Source organism: Hyperolius riggenbachi, chromosome 4, assembly GCF_040937935.1.
Source record: "Hyperolius riggenbachi isolate aHypRig1 chromosome 4, aHypRig1.pri, whole genome shotgun sequence".
Taxonomy (NCBI): Eukaryota; Metazoa; Chordata; class Amphibia; order Anura; family Hyperoliidae; genus Hyperolius; species Hyperolius riggenbachi.
Genome location: NC_090649.1, coordinates 349,768,007 through 349,781,788, shown reverse-complemented (window position 1 = coordinate 349,781,788; position 13,782 = coordinate 349,768,007). Strand labels below are relative to the sequence as shown.

Sequence of the window (13,782 nt, the reverse complement as noted above, 5' to 3'; positions counted from 1 at the left end):
GCAAGAAGGGGACGAAACTGCAAGCAGCAGAGACCTCTCCAGGGCAGCAGAGGGTCACAAAATACCTAAAACGAAACAAGGCCACGCAGACTCCTGCAAAGATGGGGGACGCATCACCCAGCACCTCTGAAATGGCTTCGGCCTCAGAATCAGCCGCGGCAACCACCAGATCCCTTAACGAAATACGAGACTTCCTACATAATCTGCCAACCAAAGACGACCTGTCCGAACTTGCGGACAGGATTACCGTAGCGTCCAGGGCAGAATTACAAGTGGTGCAATCGGAGGTAGAGGCACATGAGGTGCGGCTGGGAGGCCTAGAAGATGAGATGCCGTCGGTGAAAGCTGACCTTGCTAAGCTCAAGGAGTCCAACAAACAACAATCAGTGGTCAACTCACTACTCAGAGCGGGGCTTGAGGATCAGCAAAACCGCAGTCGGCGGTGTAACATCAGGATAAGAGGCCTACCTGAATCCATAGAGACGCAGCAGATTGAAGAAACCCTGGTGACGATCTTTAATAGGATCCTAAAATAACCGGACGATCATGTCATCAAAATAGACAGGGCACACAGAGCCTTACGCCCTATGCCAGCAACGAATGAACCGCCACATGATATAATCTGCTGGCTCCACCACTATAGCGTGAAGGAGGCGATCATGCAGGCCGCGCGGAAAATGGATGTTATAGAGCACGAGGGAACCCAGCTCCAATTATATCAAGACCTCGCCCCAAGCACCCTGGCCCAAAGAAGAGCGCTACAGCCACTTCTGAAAGCTGTCAATGAGAAAGGTCTTAAATATCATTGGGGATTTCCCTTCCAACTGAATATTCTGGGAGACGACAAGATACATACCCTGAAGATCCCGGCTGAGCTACCCGACCTGATCAAAGTATTAGGCCTACCGCATGTAGAAGTACCAGAATGGCAGCCTGAAAAGCTTATCTTGGGCCCTCCGCAAAGAAACAAGAAACCACAAAAGAGATGAGGTGACGGGGGAAGCGTTTTGGGCGACCGTTGATATGATTTGCAGTTCAGCCACCACGATCATAAGGTACTGTACATGCACCTTTCCGCCATATGACACTGATAAGGGCTGCCCCTCTAAACTACGACACCGCGCAACCAGACGCAGCATAGCCTAATTTTAGGGCCTTCTCCCTTCCACGGGCACTTGCCCTTGACACCTGAGAAACCCGTGAACTGACAATGGCAGAGCGTTCCCCAGTGCATATAAATACGACACACTTTGAAGGAACTGACATACGCTTAATGTCGGTGCACTTATTTTGAAACTTGGGCATAAACGGGCCTTGATGGCTATGTAAGGGGAGTTTATATGAAAGCCCTACCGATCTGGATATCCTCATATATGAAGACATACCTACAAGAGGGGGAAGACTGCGCACTTCTTTTGATGTGCATATGTGTATACAGCATGTCATTTTAATGATTTCTGTGGTTATTTTTTCACTACTATAATCGTGCATATTGTAAACAGATAGCCATTCCCAACACTGTGATTTGGCTCGCTATATGGATTATATGCTTGATACATAACTGAGTAAGACGTAGTGCCTTGAGTCTTCCTCATAACACCTAGGCACACTAGATCGTGTAGGAGTTCAGAGATAAAACACTCCTTTTATATATACACGCGTATAGTGTAAAATGTCACCAATATAAAGCCACAAAACGTGGGAAACTTGCATAAAGGTGTAAAATGCTGCTAAACATATTAGTTATATATCGGAGGATGCAGGCTGGCAGAATGAGGGAGATTCATGGCAAGGCAATGGTCGCTCTTCTCACTTTCATACGTCTTGGTTCCTAATTGTACTATGCATGATTTAAAGGTTAAAATTGGTTGAATGAGGGAGAGCTACTTCCTCTGACCATGGTTCCTCCTGTTCCAGATAGGCCGACTCAAGTAGTCGTAAATCCGAGAAGGATAGAAGCTTTTTTAGTTATTCTCTTCATGTTGAAGATGATTACATGTTTAACAGTTATATGTTCAAAGACCACAAGAGGTTTACGTAGAGATTCTGCATATGTACCTAGCTTGCATTATCATAAACAGCTATGGCAGACGTGAAATGCTTTTCACTCAACGCTAGAGAACTAAACATACCCGAGAAGAGGAGGGTAGTCCTAAAAGACATGTGGAAACAAAGGGCGCATATTGTTTTCATTCAGGAAACGCACTTTAAGAAAGATAATCACCCAGCATTGAGAGATAGGAATTTCCCAATCTCATATCTGAGTGTGTCTCCTGAATAAAAAACAAAAGGGACGTCGATCCTGATTAATAAGAATCAGAATCATCTTTATTGTCGCCAAACACACCGAGTGGTGTGCCTGGAATTGCTTGTGGCTCACATGGCATATACATATAACACATAACAACGCATGGTAGAGATAGCAAAGGCAAGCAGGACGTACATACATACATGCATACATACATACATTTAGAGCGTCTCAGTATTAAATGGAGTCCTGGGGGGGGGGGGGAGTGATCGCTACTGTGGGAGTCCATGTTTCAGTCAGAGTTTACAGCTGAGAGGGAGGGATGCCTGGGGCTTTGGTGACCCCAGGATGTAGGCCGGGAATGGGGGGGGGGAGTTTTGAGTTCAGTGAGTTCAACAGAAGAACTGCTTGTGGGAAGAAGGTGTTCATGCGCCTAGTGGTCTTGGCGGGGATGGATCTAAGACGGCGTCCCAGTGGAAGGGTCTCAAAGTATCGTCTGCCCGGGTGGGAGGGGTCGAGCAAGTTCTTGGAGGCCCTTGTCTTCATTCTTGTGGAGTAGAGGAGATCTAGGGAGGGCAGGTGGGTGCCAATGATCTTTTTCTGCAGCTTTTATCACTCTGTGGAGTTTGTATTTGTCTGTAGCGGTTGCTCCTGCGTACCAGACGATGATGGAGCAGCAGAGGATGGATTCGATGGTCGCAGAGTAAAAGCTGGTGAGCAGATCCCGTGACATTTCAAATTTTTTCGGTTGGCGTAGGAAGAAAAGCCGCTGCTGAGCTTTCTTCTAGGTTCTGGTGGTGTTCTGCCCCCATTTAAGGTCGCTTGTTAGGGTTGAGCCTAGGAACCGTACGCTTTGGACTCTGGAGACCTCGGACCCGTCGATGAACACTGGTAGGGGGGCCGGAGGGAGTTTCCGGAAGTCCACGATAAGTTCCACGATCTTTGCTGTGTTGAGAACAAGATTGTTGTCCTTGCACCAGTTGCAGATCCTCGCAACTTCGTTTCGGTAAGCGTCCTCCCCGTTTCTGTCGATGAGGCCGATAAGCGTGGGATCGTCTGAGAATTTGATAGCTTTGACGGTGTCGGAGGCCGAGGGACAGTTGTTAGTGTACAGAGAAAACAGGAGAGGGGACAACGCGCAGCCCTGCGGGGCCCCGACGTTGGTGGATCTCTCGCTGGAGATGCGACTGCCAAGCTTGACCCGTTGAGTTCTGTTGGAGAGAAAGTCCTTTACCCACCTGCAGAGGAGGGAATCCGCCCCAAGATGTGCAAGGTTGTCGATCAGAATGTCCGGACAGATGGTGTTGAAAGCCGAGCTGAAGTCTAGGAAAAGGACCCTAGCATAGGCTCTTGGACTGTCGAGGTGTTCCGAGATGTATGCCAGGCTAACATTGATGGCATCGTCAACTGATCGGTTTTCCCTGTAGGCAAACTGGAGTGGGTCAAGGAGGGTGCGGGTGGAGTGCTTCAGGTGGGCCAGCACTAGCCTCTCGAATACTTTCATGGTGATTGGGGTCAGGGCCACAGGTCTGAAGTTGTTGAGTTCAGTGTTCCCTGTTTTTTTGGGGACGGGGATAATTGTGGACCTTTTTGAAGCAGGAAGGGGCCTTTCCTTCTGATAAGGATTTGTTGTAGAGGGAGGTGAGGATGGGGGCTAGTTGGATTGCGCAGGTTCTCAAGCAGAGTGAGGACACCCCATCCGGGCCTGAGGCTTTTCTAGGGTTGAGTCTGCGGAGGTGTCGAAGCACATCCCCCTCCTGTACTGCAGTCAGAGCGGGGATGCCCCTGGCCCCTGAGGGCCCCTGGGCGTCTTCCTGGTGCCTGAAGTCTGGAGCTGACTGGGATGCCGGGGCCCCAGGCTACTTGGGTTGGAGATCAAATCTGCAGTAGAACTCGTTGAGTTCAACCTACCTTTTACAGAAATAGAAGTAAAGTCTGATCTGGGAGGAAGATTTGTTCTGGTTAAATGCCTGATAAAAGATGTGAAATACACCCTGGGCTCCATATACGCTCCCAACACTGACCAATTGTCGTTCTTGGTGAAATTTTTTGAGGAACTTGACGCATTTGCTGAAGGAAGTGTCATCTTGGGAGGCGACTTAAACGTCCCCTTAGACCCCAAATTAGACACTTCACAAGGCAGATCTGCCATCCCCTACACCAAGATAAATAAAATCAAGAAGCTGCTGCACGAGCAACAGTTGGTGGATGTATGGAGAGTTACCCACACAGGGTCTAGAGATTACTCATTTTTCTCAAACGTATTCCAGTTCTACAGCAGGATCGATTACATCCTGATTTCACACAATCTCCTCTCAGAACACATTGGAGCAGACATAGGTATAATTTCCTACTCTGATCACGCACCGGTCAGCATCACTCTCAATTGTAGAGCTAAAAAAGATGGCCTTTTTACATGGAGACTTAATATCTCGACACTGCAAGACCCAGAACACTGCAGAGAAATTGAAAGAGAGCTGAATGCGTTTTTCAGGACCAATGATACAGAAAACATCTCTCCCCCTATCTTATGGGAATCGCACAAATGTGTTCTGAGAGGATATCTAATCCAAATGGGTGCCAGAATCAAAAGGGAGAGAAACGCTAATATCAAACAGCTTATTGAAGAAATTCATAAGCTAGAAATTAAACATAAATGCTCTCTTTCTCTGGAGATTCTGAAAGAATTGAAGGAACTTAGAACAAAACTTAACAAACTCTTACAAGAATATGCTGAACAGGCAGCGCGAAGGTGCCAAAATCTTTATTATATCAATGGGAATAAGTCCGGGAGGTTACTGGCTAAAGCACTTAAAAAACAAATGCAGAGAACATACGTTTCCCACATTGTAGACCAGTAGGGTATTGTACCGTGTTAGCCATCAGTAAAACCATGAGGGAAGGAGGCATATAAGGAACGGCTCTATTGCAAACAGCTTCAGGAGATTTTACTCTAAATTATACAATCTGGAGGGATGAGAGAGCAAAACTGGAAAAGAACCCTTGAGACAATTAATCCAAAAATATATTAATTCTGCAGATCTCCCGAAACTAGACATTGATACGATAAAAGAGCTGGAAGTACCTATTACAGAACAAAAAATAAAAAGTGTAATAGCTAGCATCAAAATAGGCAAAGCACCAGGTCCAGACGGATTTCCAGTGGAATATTACAAAAAATATAAAGACACCCTAGCACCCTACCTCTGTAAACTCTACAACACACTAGCTGAAGGTACCCCTGAATCACAATTCCCGGCCCAGACCCTAGAGTCACACACATCAGTGATTTTAAAACCAGGTAAAGACCCTTCGACATGTGGCAGTTACAGGCCAATCTCACTTTTAAATTTAGACTTTTTTTTTCAAAATTACTGGCAAACAGAATTGCCCCGCATATGAATCACATGGCGCACTGGGACCAGGTAGGCTTCATACCAAACAGAGAGGCGCGAGACAACACTATTTAGAACCTTAGATCTAGTACAACACATTTGGCCACGTAATATCCAAGGTATGCTCCTGTCCATAGACGCCGAAAAGGCATTTGACCGAGTGGGATGGGATTGGATAAAGGCTGTATTGTTACAAACAAACATGGGACCTAAACTTCTATCATCCATAGGCTCCTTGTACACTATACCTTCAGCGCGTATTAAAGTTAATGGGTCATTGTCAGATCCCCTAAGCATAAGAAATGGCACCAGGCAAGGATGTCCTTTATCTCCTTTAATTTTTGCTTTGGCTTTAGAGCCGTTCCTTTGCCATGTCCCGAACAATGGGGATATAGTGGGCATTAAAGTTGGGGACACGGAACATAAGGTAGCTGCGTACGCAGATGACTTGTTATTTTATGTCAAATATCCAGTTACAACGCTTCCCAACCTGTTAGAAGAGTTTAAAAAATTCACAGAGGTCTCATTCTTCAAGATAAATCTTAAAAAGTGCGAAGCCTTCAATATAAGCCTACCCGAAACCGTTAGACTACAACTGGAGTGCTCCTTTCCCTTTAAATGGAACACAAAATGCATTAGATACCTGGGTACTAATATCTCAAACACCATGAACGAGGTCTTTACGCTGAATTTTCCTCCGATTCTGAGAACATTGTTAGAGGATCTAAAAAGATGGGTCCTACCACAACTATCCTGGTTGGGTCGTATAGCAGTTCTAAAAATGAATGCAATGCCCAGATTGCTATACCTTTTTCAGACTCTGCCAATCCCTATACCGAACTCATTTCTCCGACAGGTACAAATGACATTCAACAGATACATCTGGAGACACAACCCCCCCCCCCCCCCCCCAGACTGAAGAGAGATATCCTATATTCTAATAAGATATCAGGAGGTCTGGCAGTACCTAATGTTGCGGTTTATTATCATGCAGCAGTTCTTACTAGAGCTGTTGATTGGAGTAGACCTATAAAATGCAAGCAATGGACTAAACTAGAACAGGACTTAACTACATTTCCCCTGACAGACCTCTTATGGATAACTTCCTCAAATACGAACAAATGGCCTTGCCCCCCACTGTGCATTAACACCTTCAAAAGTCTTAATAAGGATAGACACCTGACAGAGAGATCACCTCGGCCATCTCCTCTTTTACCACTAGTGACAAATCCTGATATTCCGATAATCGGTACACAATCCAGACTCTCTGAGGAAAGTAGAAGCCTGACACTCGCTCTCTTCAGGGACCACTCTGAATGGCCTTCTCTTGACTATCTTAGGGAGAGGTTTCCTCGATTAAAAATCCAACCAGAAATGACCAGACCATCAACAACCTTTGAGAATCTATGCACAGGAAAAGAACCACTGAGGAAGGTTTTGTCAGTGATCTACACTCTCCTGATTGATCAGTCATCCCCAAACATGCCATTTATGGATAAATGGTAATCAGAAGTAGGAGCCACTTTCTCTACCGCACAAAGGAAAAAAATCTAGATCTTCACCCATAAAACCTCCCTAGCAGCAAGAATACAAGAAATTAACTACAAAGTACTGACCTTTTGGTATCTAACACCTTCTAAGCTTCACAAATACTACTTTGAGGTAAATCCTGCCTGTTGGAGATGTGGAAATAGTAGGGGTACACTTTTACATATTCTGTGGAATTGCCCTGGGGTGGTGGCTTTTTGGAAGGGAGTCAAAAGACTAATAAGTAACGTACTAGAGGGTGAGTTTCCGTTCCTGCCGGAGACCTATCTGCTACACCATAATGACTGGTCAGTCAGGAGATACAAAAAATCCATTGTGAGACATATTCTCAATGCAGCTAAATGTATCATAATCAGAGGGTGGAAAAGCACCTCAGCTCCTAACCTGAAGGAGTTGATCGGATAAATGGATTTGGTATATTATATGGAAAATCTAGCTCGTGTTGCTCAAAACAGAACTGAGGTATTTAAAAAAACATGGGACTGCTGGTCAACGTTTCGAGAATCGGAGGAATTTGAGGCGGTATTATTGCGTGTTGGGCAATAATAATTTCACCAGAACATCTGAAATGTTATCTAGTAGTTGACAATAGGATGATATATTGGTAAATGACTGCTATGACCAATAGCTAACATAGCCATAATATGCAGAATCCCCCTTTAACATTAATGTGTCAAACGCTTCATAGAAATGTCAGTATAAAGTAATGTGAATATTGAGAAGCGTATGCAAAGAAACAAAGTGATTGTTTAAAAGTTTTTATTTGATATTGTTATATAATCTTACACATAATATATGTTTATAACAAGAACAGTCATATACATCGGCATCTGTAATCCTACAGGAAGTGAACATAAGGATATAACATAATGTATATGCCACATAGCTTTTAGATTAAAGAAGACCTACTATATGTTCTTTCCTGTACCAATCACAAAGAAAGGTGGTTTTATACGACTAATAAGACCTTTTGAATAAGAATGATAATATTATATGATGTGATTTTGTACTGTTCAAAAATTTCTGATAAAGATTTTTTTTTAAAAAAATAGTCAGCGCTTATCTGTTGGTGCAAGCCACCGCCGCGGTCAGATCCCGCTGCACATTCACAGTCCCTGCTATCCACTGGGTGGTTCAGATATACAGTACTGAGCAATATGAGGTTTATTTTACAGGGTGATCTTCTATCTTTCGACCATTATAACTTTAAAATAATACATGCTACCATAATTAAGACCTATGTATTTTATTTGCCCATTTGTCTTAGTTATTACACCATTTAAATTATTTCCTTATCACAATGTATGGCACCAATATTGTATTTGGAAATAAAGGGGTATTTTTTCAGTTTTGCGTTTAAAAGCTTATAATTTAAAAACTATTAGTAATATACCCTTTTCACATGCTTATGAAAAAAGTTCAGATCCTTAGGTAACTATTTGGTTTTTTGTTCATTAAACATTTTATTTGGGTAATTTTTGGTATGGGAGATAAACAGTTAATTTTAAATGTGATAATATGTTTAGTAATTAAAAAAAAATGTATGTGGATATAGTTTTACTATTTAGCCACAAGATGGCCACGGTCAAACTTTTTTTTTTTTTTTTCTTTTAGTCCTGGAAGTGAACGCTCTTGCTTCCAGGAAGTATAAGGAGGACAGGAAACTTTTTTTTTTTTTTTCTTCAGAAAGTTTCCAGCTTCTCAAAGAAGTCATCGGTCTTTCTGCCGGGGACTTGGATCAATGAATGGGAACAGTAGCAGCCGAATGAACATGACAGTCATGTCCATTCAGCTAAAATGGTTAAGGGATAATTTGTGGTCATCTTAAGTTTGTAACGTTTTTCATCTATACGGTATTTCCAAATCCATTAAGTTTATTGCTCATTTCTTAAAACTTTTTTTCCCCTCCTTTTATATATTTCCTAGGACAGAACTAGAGTTGTGTCTCCAATAATTGATGTGATCAATATGGACAACTTCCAGTATGTTGGGGCATCAGCAGATTTAAAAGGAGGTAAGTAGTATTTTACTAGGGTGGTTTCACAATATGTTTTGAAACATTTTGTTTTACTTCAAGACTAAAGAATTGGTCTCTATTTAAAAAAAAATGCAGTTTTTTGGCCGAAGCTTTTCTATTTAAACAAAATCTATTAATTTGTGAGAACTTTATCTAGGGCGATTTGCAGCCATTTTCCACAGATTTTGGGAATAGCTGGCGATCGCTTGTGCTTTGAAAAGTGGTAGGGTAATTAAAAGTATATGGCAGTGATCTTACTGCAGCGATGGCCAGCGATCCGTGATTAGTGAAAATGTGGTACATGTGGCACTTTTTTTTGCAAATTTAGAGCGATCATGATTGAAATGTTAAAAAATGCAAATTGTAAATTACCACAGCAATAGGTACGGCTCTCGAAACATCCCTGTCTCCTGATCCCCTACAACTTCTATTAGGACATAAGCCCGTCAAATGGAAATATCCACACCATAGACTAGCCCAACATGTGGCCAAAGCGGCCAGACTTCATATTGCCCGCCAGTGGTTAAAACCGACCCTTTCACTCGAATCAACAGATACCATCATCAAAGATATACTGATATCAGAAAGGATGTTAGCTATCCTAAATGATAATACATTATCATTCACCCGAACATGGCAACCCTGGCTCTCAGCATCACAATCATTGGGGCTGCGGTCCTCTGCCCTCTCCTTTTAGGGGGTGTGCTCACCTGCCTGGGTTCTAACAAATTAGATTATTAATGTAACCTGCCTGTACTGTTCTTGTTGATATATGTTATTACTGTTATATATATAAAAGCAAAATGCCCTTTGCTAAGGGACTATATCAAAGCTGTCATATTTTATCAGATATTTCAATAAAAATGTTTGAAACTAAAAAATGCAAATTGTGATCGCTTAAACATTGTGAAATTGTTCTGTAAAAAATATGCAGAAGGGGCATATGCGCAGAGTTGTGATGGAAGGACGCTAACTGCGCAAGCTCTGTCTTTAGGTCCAGGAAACCGTCAGAACCGGTGGCACTTGTCATGATATAGCAGCTAGTTATGAAGTTGGGATAATACAGGAGTATATTTCCATTTTTCTATCTGCTGTATATTATGTATGTCAGCCAGACTTTGAAGGTATTGGCAGCTAGCTTCCTGGAGTTCTGTTATGTACATATGAATTAACTCTATAATTGTCTGCTGCTAATTAGGGAACACTTAGGAGCTGGGAATGCTAAATGGATTTGCTAGCCCCTGGCAAGGAGATGGCTACTTAGTCAATAGCCAGTCAAATCCTTCCCTTTGATATGCTAGGAAATAATGTCACCCATGTGTTGTCACCTGTAACCGGGAGTAAGGAAGTCTTTTGGGGTGTGTGTGTGTGTGTGTGTGTGTGTGTGTGTGTGTGTGTGTGTGTGTGTGTGTGTGTGTGTGTGTGTGTGTGTGTGTGCGTGTGCGTGTGCGTGTGCGTGTGCGTGTGCGTGTGTGCGTGTGTGCATGTGTGCTATAATGCACTTTTTACATGTGGAGGTTAGATCTCTGGGAATCAAATTATCTCTGGGGATGTAATTAAAACTAGTTCCCCCGTCCAAACAGGCTTGCAGCATCAAGGCAAATGCAAATATTCCAGCATAAAAGGCAGGGGCAGATACCTAAAATCAGTCCACTCCTGACGGTAGCTGAAGCTAAGTGACTCCTGGTCCAACCAGAACTGTGTCCGTCCACAAAACGCAAGTCCAAGGTTCTTCTATCTTGATCCCTGTTTTATTTGGTAAGCAAATCGCCTTGTGTGTATCTTTGTACCTTTTTATCATTGTATTTTTACTTTGTTTTTTTGTAAATCTTTTGTATATATTATATTCTGCATTGTTCCACTTTTTCCTGGAATATTAAATCGTTATTTAATAAGTTTGACTTCTGCTGTACTAAACTAACACTCATAGTCTAGAACAGACTGAAGTGTAACTGTGTATAAGTCCATGCCTGATTGTATGATTGAGCAACCCTACCGTATAAGATTGTAATTGCATTGTGTGTATGGGGCACTTCTGCGCTCAACAGCAGAGTGGGAAGTCCCGGAGTGGCTAACAGTATCGTTCGGGAAGACTGTTAGTGGTTTTGCTTCACTACAGTGTAAGATTGCAATTGTGCGTGTGTGTGTGTGGGGCGTTTGTCATACGTTGGCCTAAAGCGCGCAGCTGACCCAACGTAGGAAAACGCCAGTGCAAGTAACTCGACAGCAGAGTGGAAGTGTCTAGCAACAGCTAGTGGTGGCAGTGAGAAGTGTTCTGAGGGGTCACAGCCTTGTTTTAGCTTGACTGAGGCTGCTTCCCCTCTCGATCTGGTCAAACCCGCAGTCGGGAACCGTATACGCAGGTGTCCCGCGGGCCGGTTCTTGACATATTTGGCTGGTAGTGGTGGGAATGTTTAGTACATTAGTACGCAGTTTAGCTCGCTATTCTGAGTACTAAAGGCTGGAAGCTTGCTAGAAGCGACTAGCCTACAGAAGTCTACTCAGTGCAGAATCTATATACTTTTTTTTTCACAAAGGTACACACTTGGCATTTTTGCTTTCCCTCCCCCCCCCCCCCCCCTTTTTCTTTTTTTTTTTTTTGCAACACGATGGCTCAGAAAGCAACCAGCTGTGCAAGGCAAAGCAAAGAAATACTACTCAACCTGTGTGAGCACAAAAGCTTCGAGACGGTGAGCGGCCAGACTAAGGAGCAGTTAGTTCGTGCTCTCGAGGAGTATGAGGCAGAGCAAGCCCATGCTCCAACGCCAGCGGATGCAGCTCACGACACGCCAGAGGAGGAATCGCTCTCGCCACAGAATGCGAGTGGAGACGATGTCCTGGACGATCCACTGAACAGGTGGATGATCTACAGCTACTGAACTCGGCTTATCCTGAACTGCGCCTAAAGCTGATCCTACTGCATCAACAGGCAGAGGAGGGATGAGCTGAGCGGCGACACCAGGCCGAGAGGGAAAGTGCTGAACGGCGACACCAAGCCGAGAGGGAACAAGCTGCACAGCGACTCCAGGCCGAGAGGGAAAGTGCTGAACGGCAACACCAGCTGGAACTGGCTAAACTTCAGCAGCAGAACCGGTCTGCTGGACCCGCAACACGCAAAGGTGAGCGAGTCCACAGAATGCCCCTGGATAAATTCCCCGCTATGGACAAGGACTCTGACATAGACCCTTTCCTACAGGGGTTTGAAAGGACTTGTCGACAGTATGGGGTGCCCCGTGAGCAGTGGGCAAGATACCTCACACCAGGGCTGAGAGGCAAGGCCCTGGAGGCGTTTGTGAGTCTCCCCCAGGAGGAAGAAACAGACTTTTAGGCAATTAAGAAAGCCATCATTGCGCAAAACCACCTCACGCCAGAGGTGTATCGTAAACGTTTCAGGACAGTGCAGCGAGGTCCTAATGACAGTTACCTGGATCATGCTTGCAACCTGTACACTGCCTTCCAGCAGTGGTTAAAAGGACTGGCGGTTGAAACCTTTGATGCCCTGCAGGAACTGATAATAAAAGACCATTTCTTCCACACTTGCCCTGTTGAGGTCCGGCAGTTTGTACAGGACCGAGAGCCGAAGACCGTGGATGAGGCCGTGAAAGTCGATGATTCCTACACGTCCAATCGAGCATCTGATTTTCGTAGGACTACGGTGCCCAGCTGGAAGGGAGAAAAGACCGCGAGACCTTCTCCTCTGAGCACCCAGCGAAGCCAAGCACCGCAGCCTCCTGGAGGTAAAACAGCCACCGTTGACACTCGGAAATGTTTTGCCTGTAACAAACTGGGTCACATCAGTGCTACGTGCCCAGAAAAGGAGGAAGCCCCAAACTCTGGCGGGGCCCGAAATGCGTTGTGTGCCAACAGGAATGCAGGTAGCTATGCAGAGAATCTGCATCTGGTCACGGTTGGGGGTACAGTTGCCACTGGGCTGAGAGACACTGGAGCAGAAGTGACTCTCCTACATCCCCAGCTTGTGAACCCGGAGCAGTACATACCTGGGAAAATGATTGCTGTCAGAGGGGTTGGGGGTGTCACCCCAGCCATACCCACCGCCTTGGTCGACCTGGATTGGGGGACCGGCAGCGGACTGGAAGTTGGGGTAACTGACAAAATCCCCACCAACGTTTTGCTGGGTTCTGACCTAGGACGGCTAGTAGCCCAGTATGAGCCTAACCCAACCCCCTTTGAGCCTGCATCCCCAGCAGAAGTTCATGACTCTTGCAATGTACTGTTTGATAACTCTGTGCAAGTAGGGGGTGCTGGTGGGCCTCCCGGGGCTACGGACTGTATACTAGGAGCCAGCCCTAGTGATTCACCAGTGCCTAGGCCTGGAGTGGGACATGTTGATCCAGAGAATGCAGACTGTTGATGCTACTTGTGAAGTGCTGAGTAGCACTGTGTATAATGCTGCAGATAATGTTGATGTGGAATGTGATGTTCTAAATGTCAATATGTGTAAGGCGGATAATGTTGATATCATATGTATTGTGCTACATAATGATGCTTGTCCTGTGGACACTCCTTCGGCTGCAGGAGTAACCAGCAGTAGTCGCTGGGCTGCAGCCGGTGGA

The 13,782-nt window shown here is 44.6% G+C and overlaps 1 protein-coding gene across 1 annotated transcript in view; it reads left to right on the top strand.

Moving 5' to 3' along the window:
• GALNT2 (polypeptide N-acetylgalactosaminyltransferase 2) overlaps positions 1-13,782 on the top strand; it is a 1,163,038-nt gene that overhangs the window by 297,206 nt on the left and 852,050 nt on the right. The window contains exon 8 of the mRNA XM_068231909.1: positions 9,118-9,205. Coding sequence (XP_068088010.1) covers positions 9,118-9,205 — 88 coding nt within the window. The remainder of the gene's footprint in view (positions 1-9,117; positions 9,206-13,782) is intronic.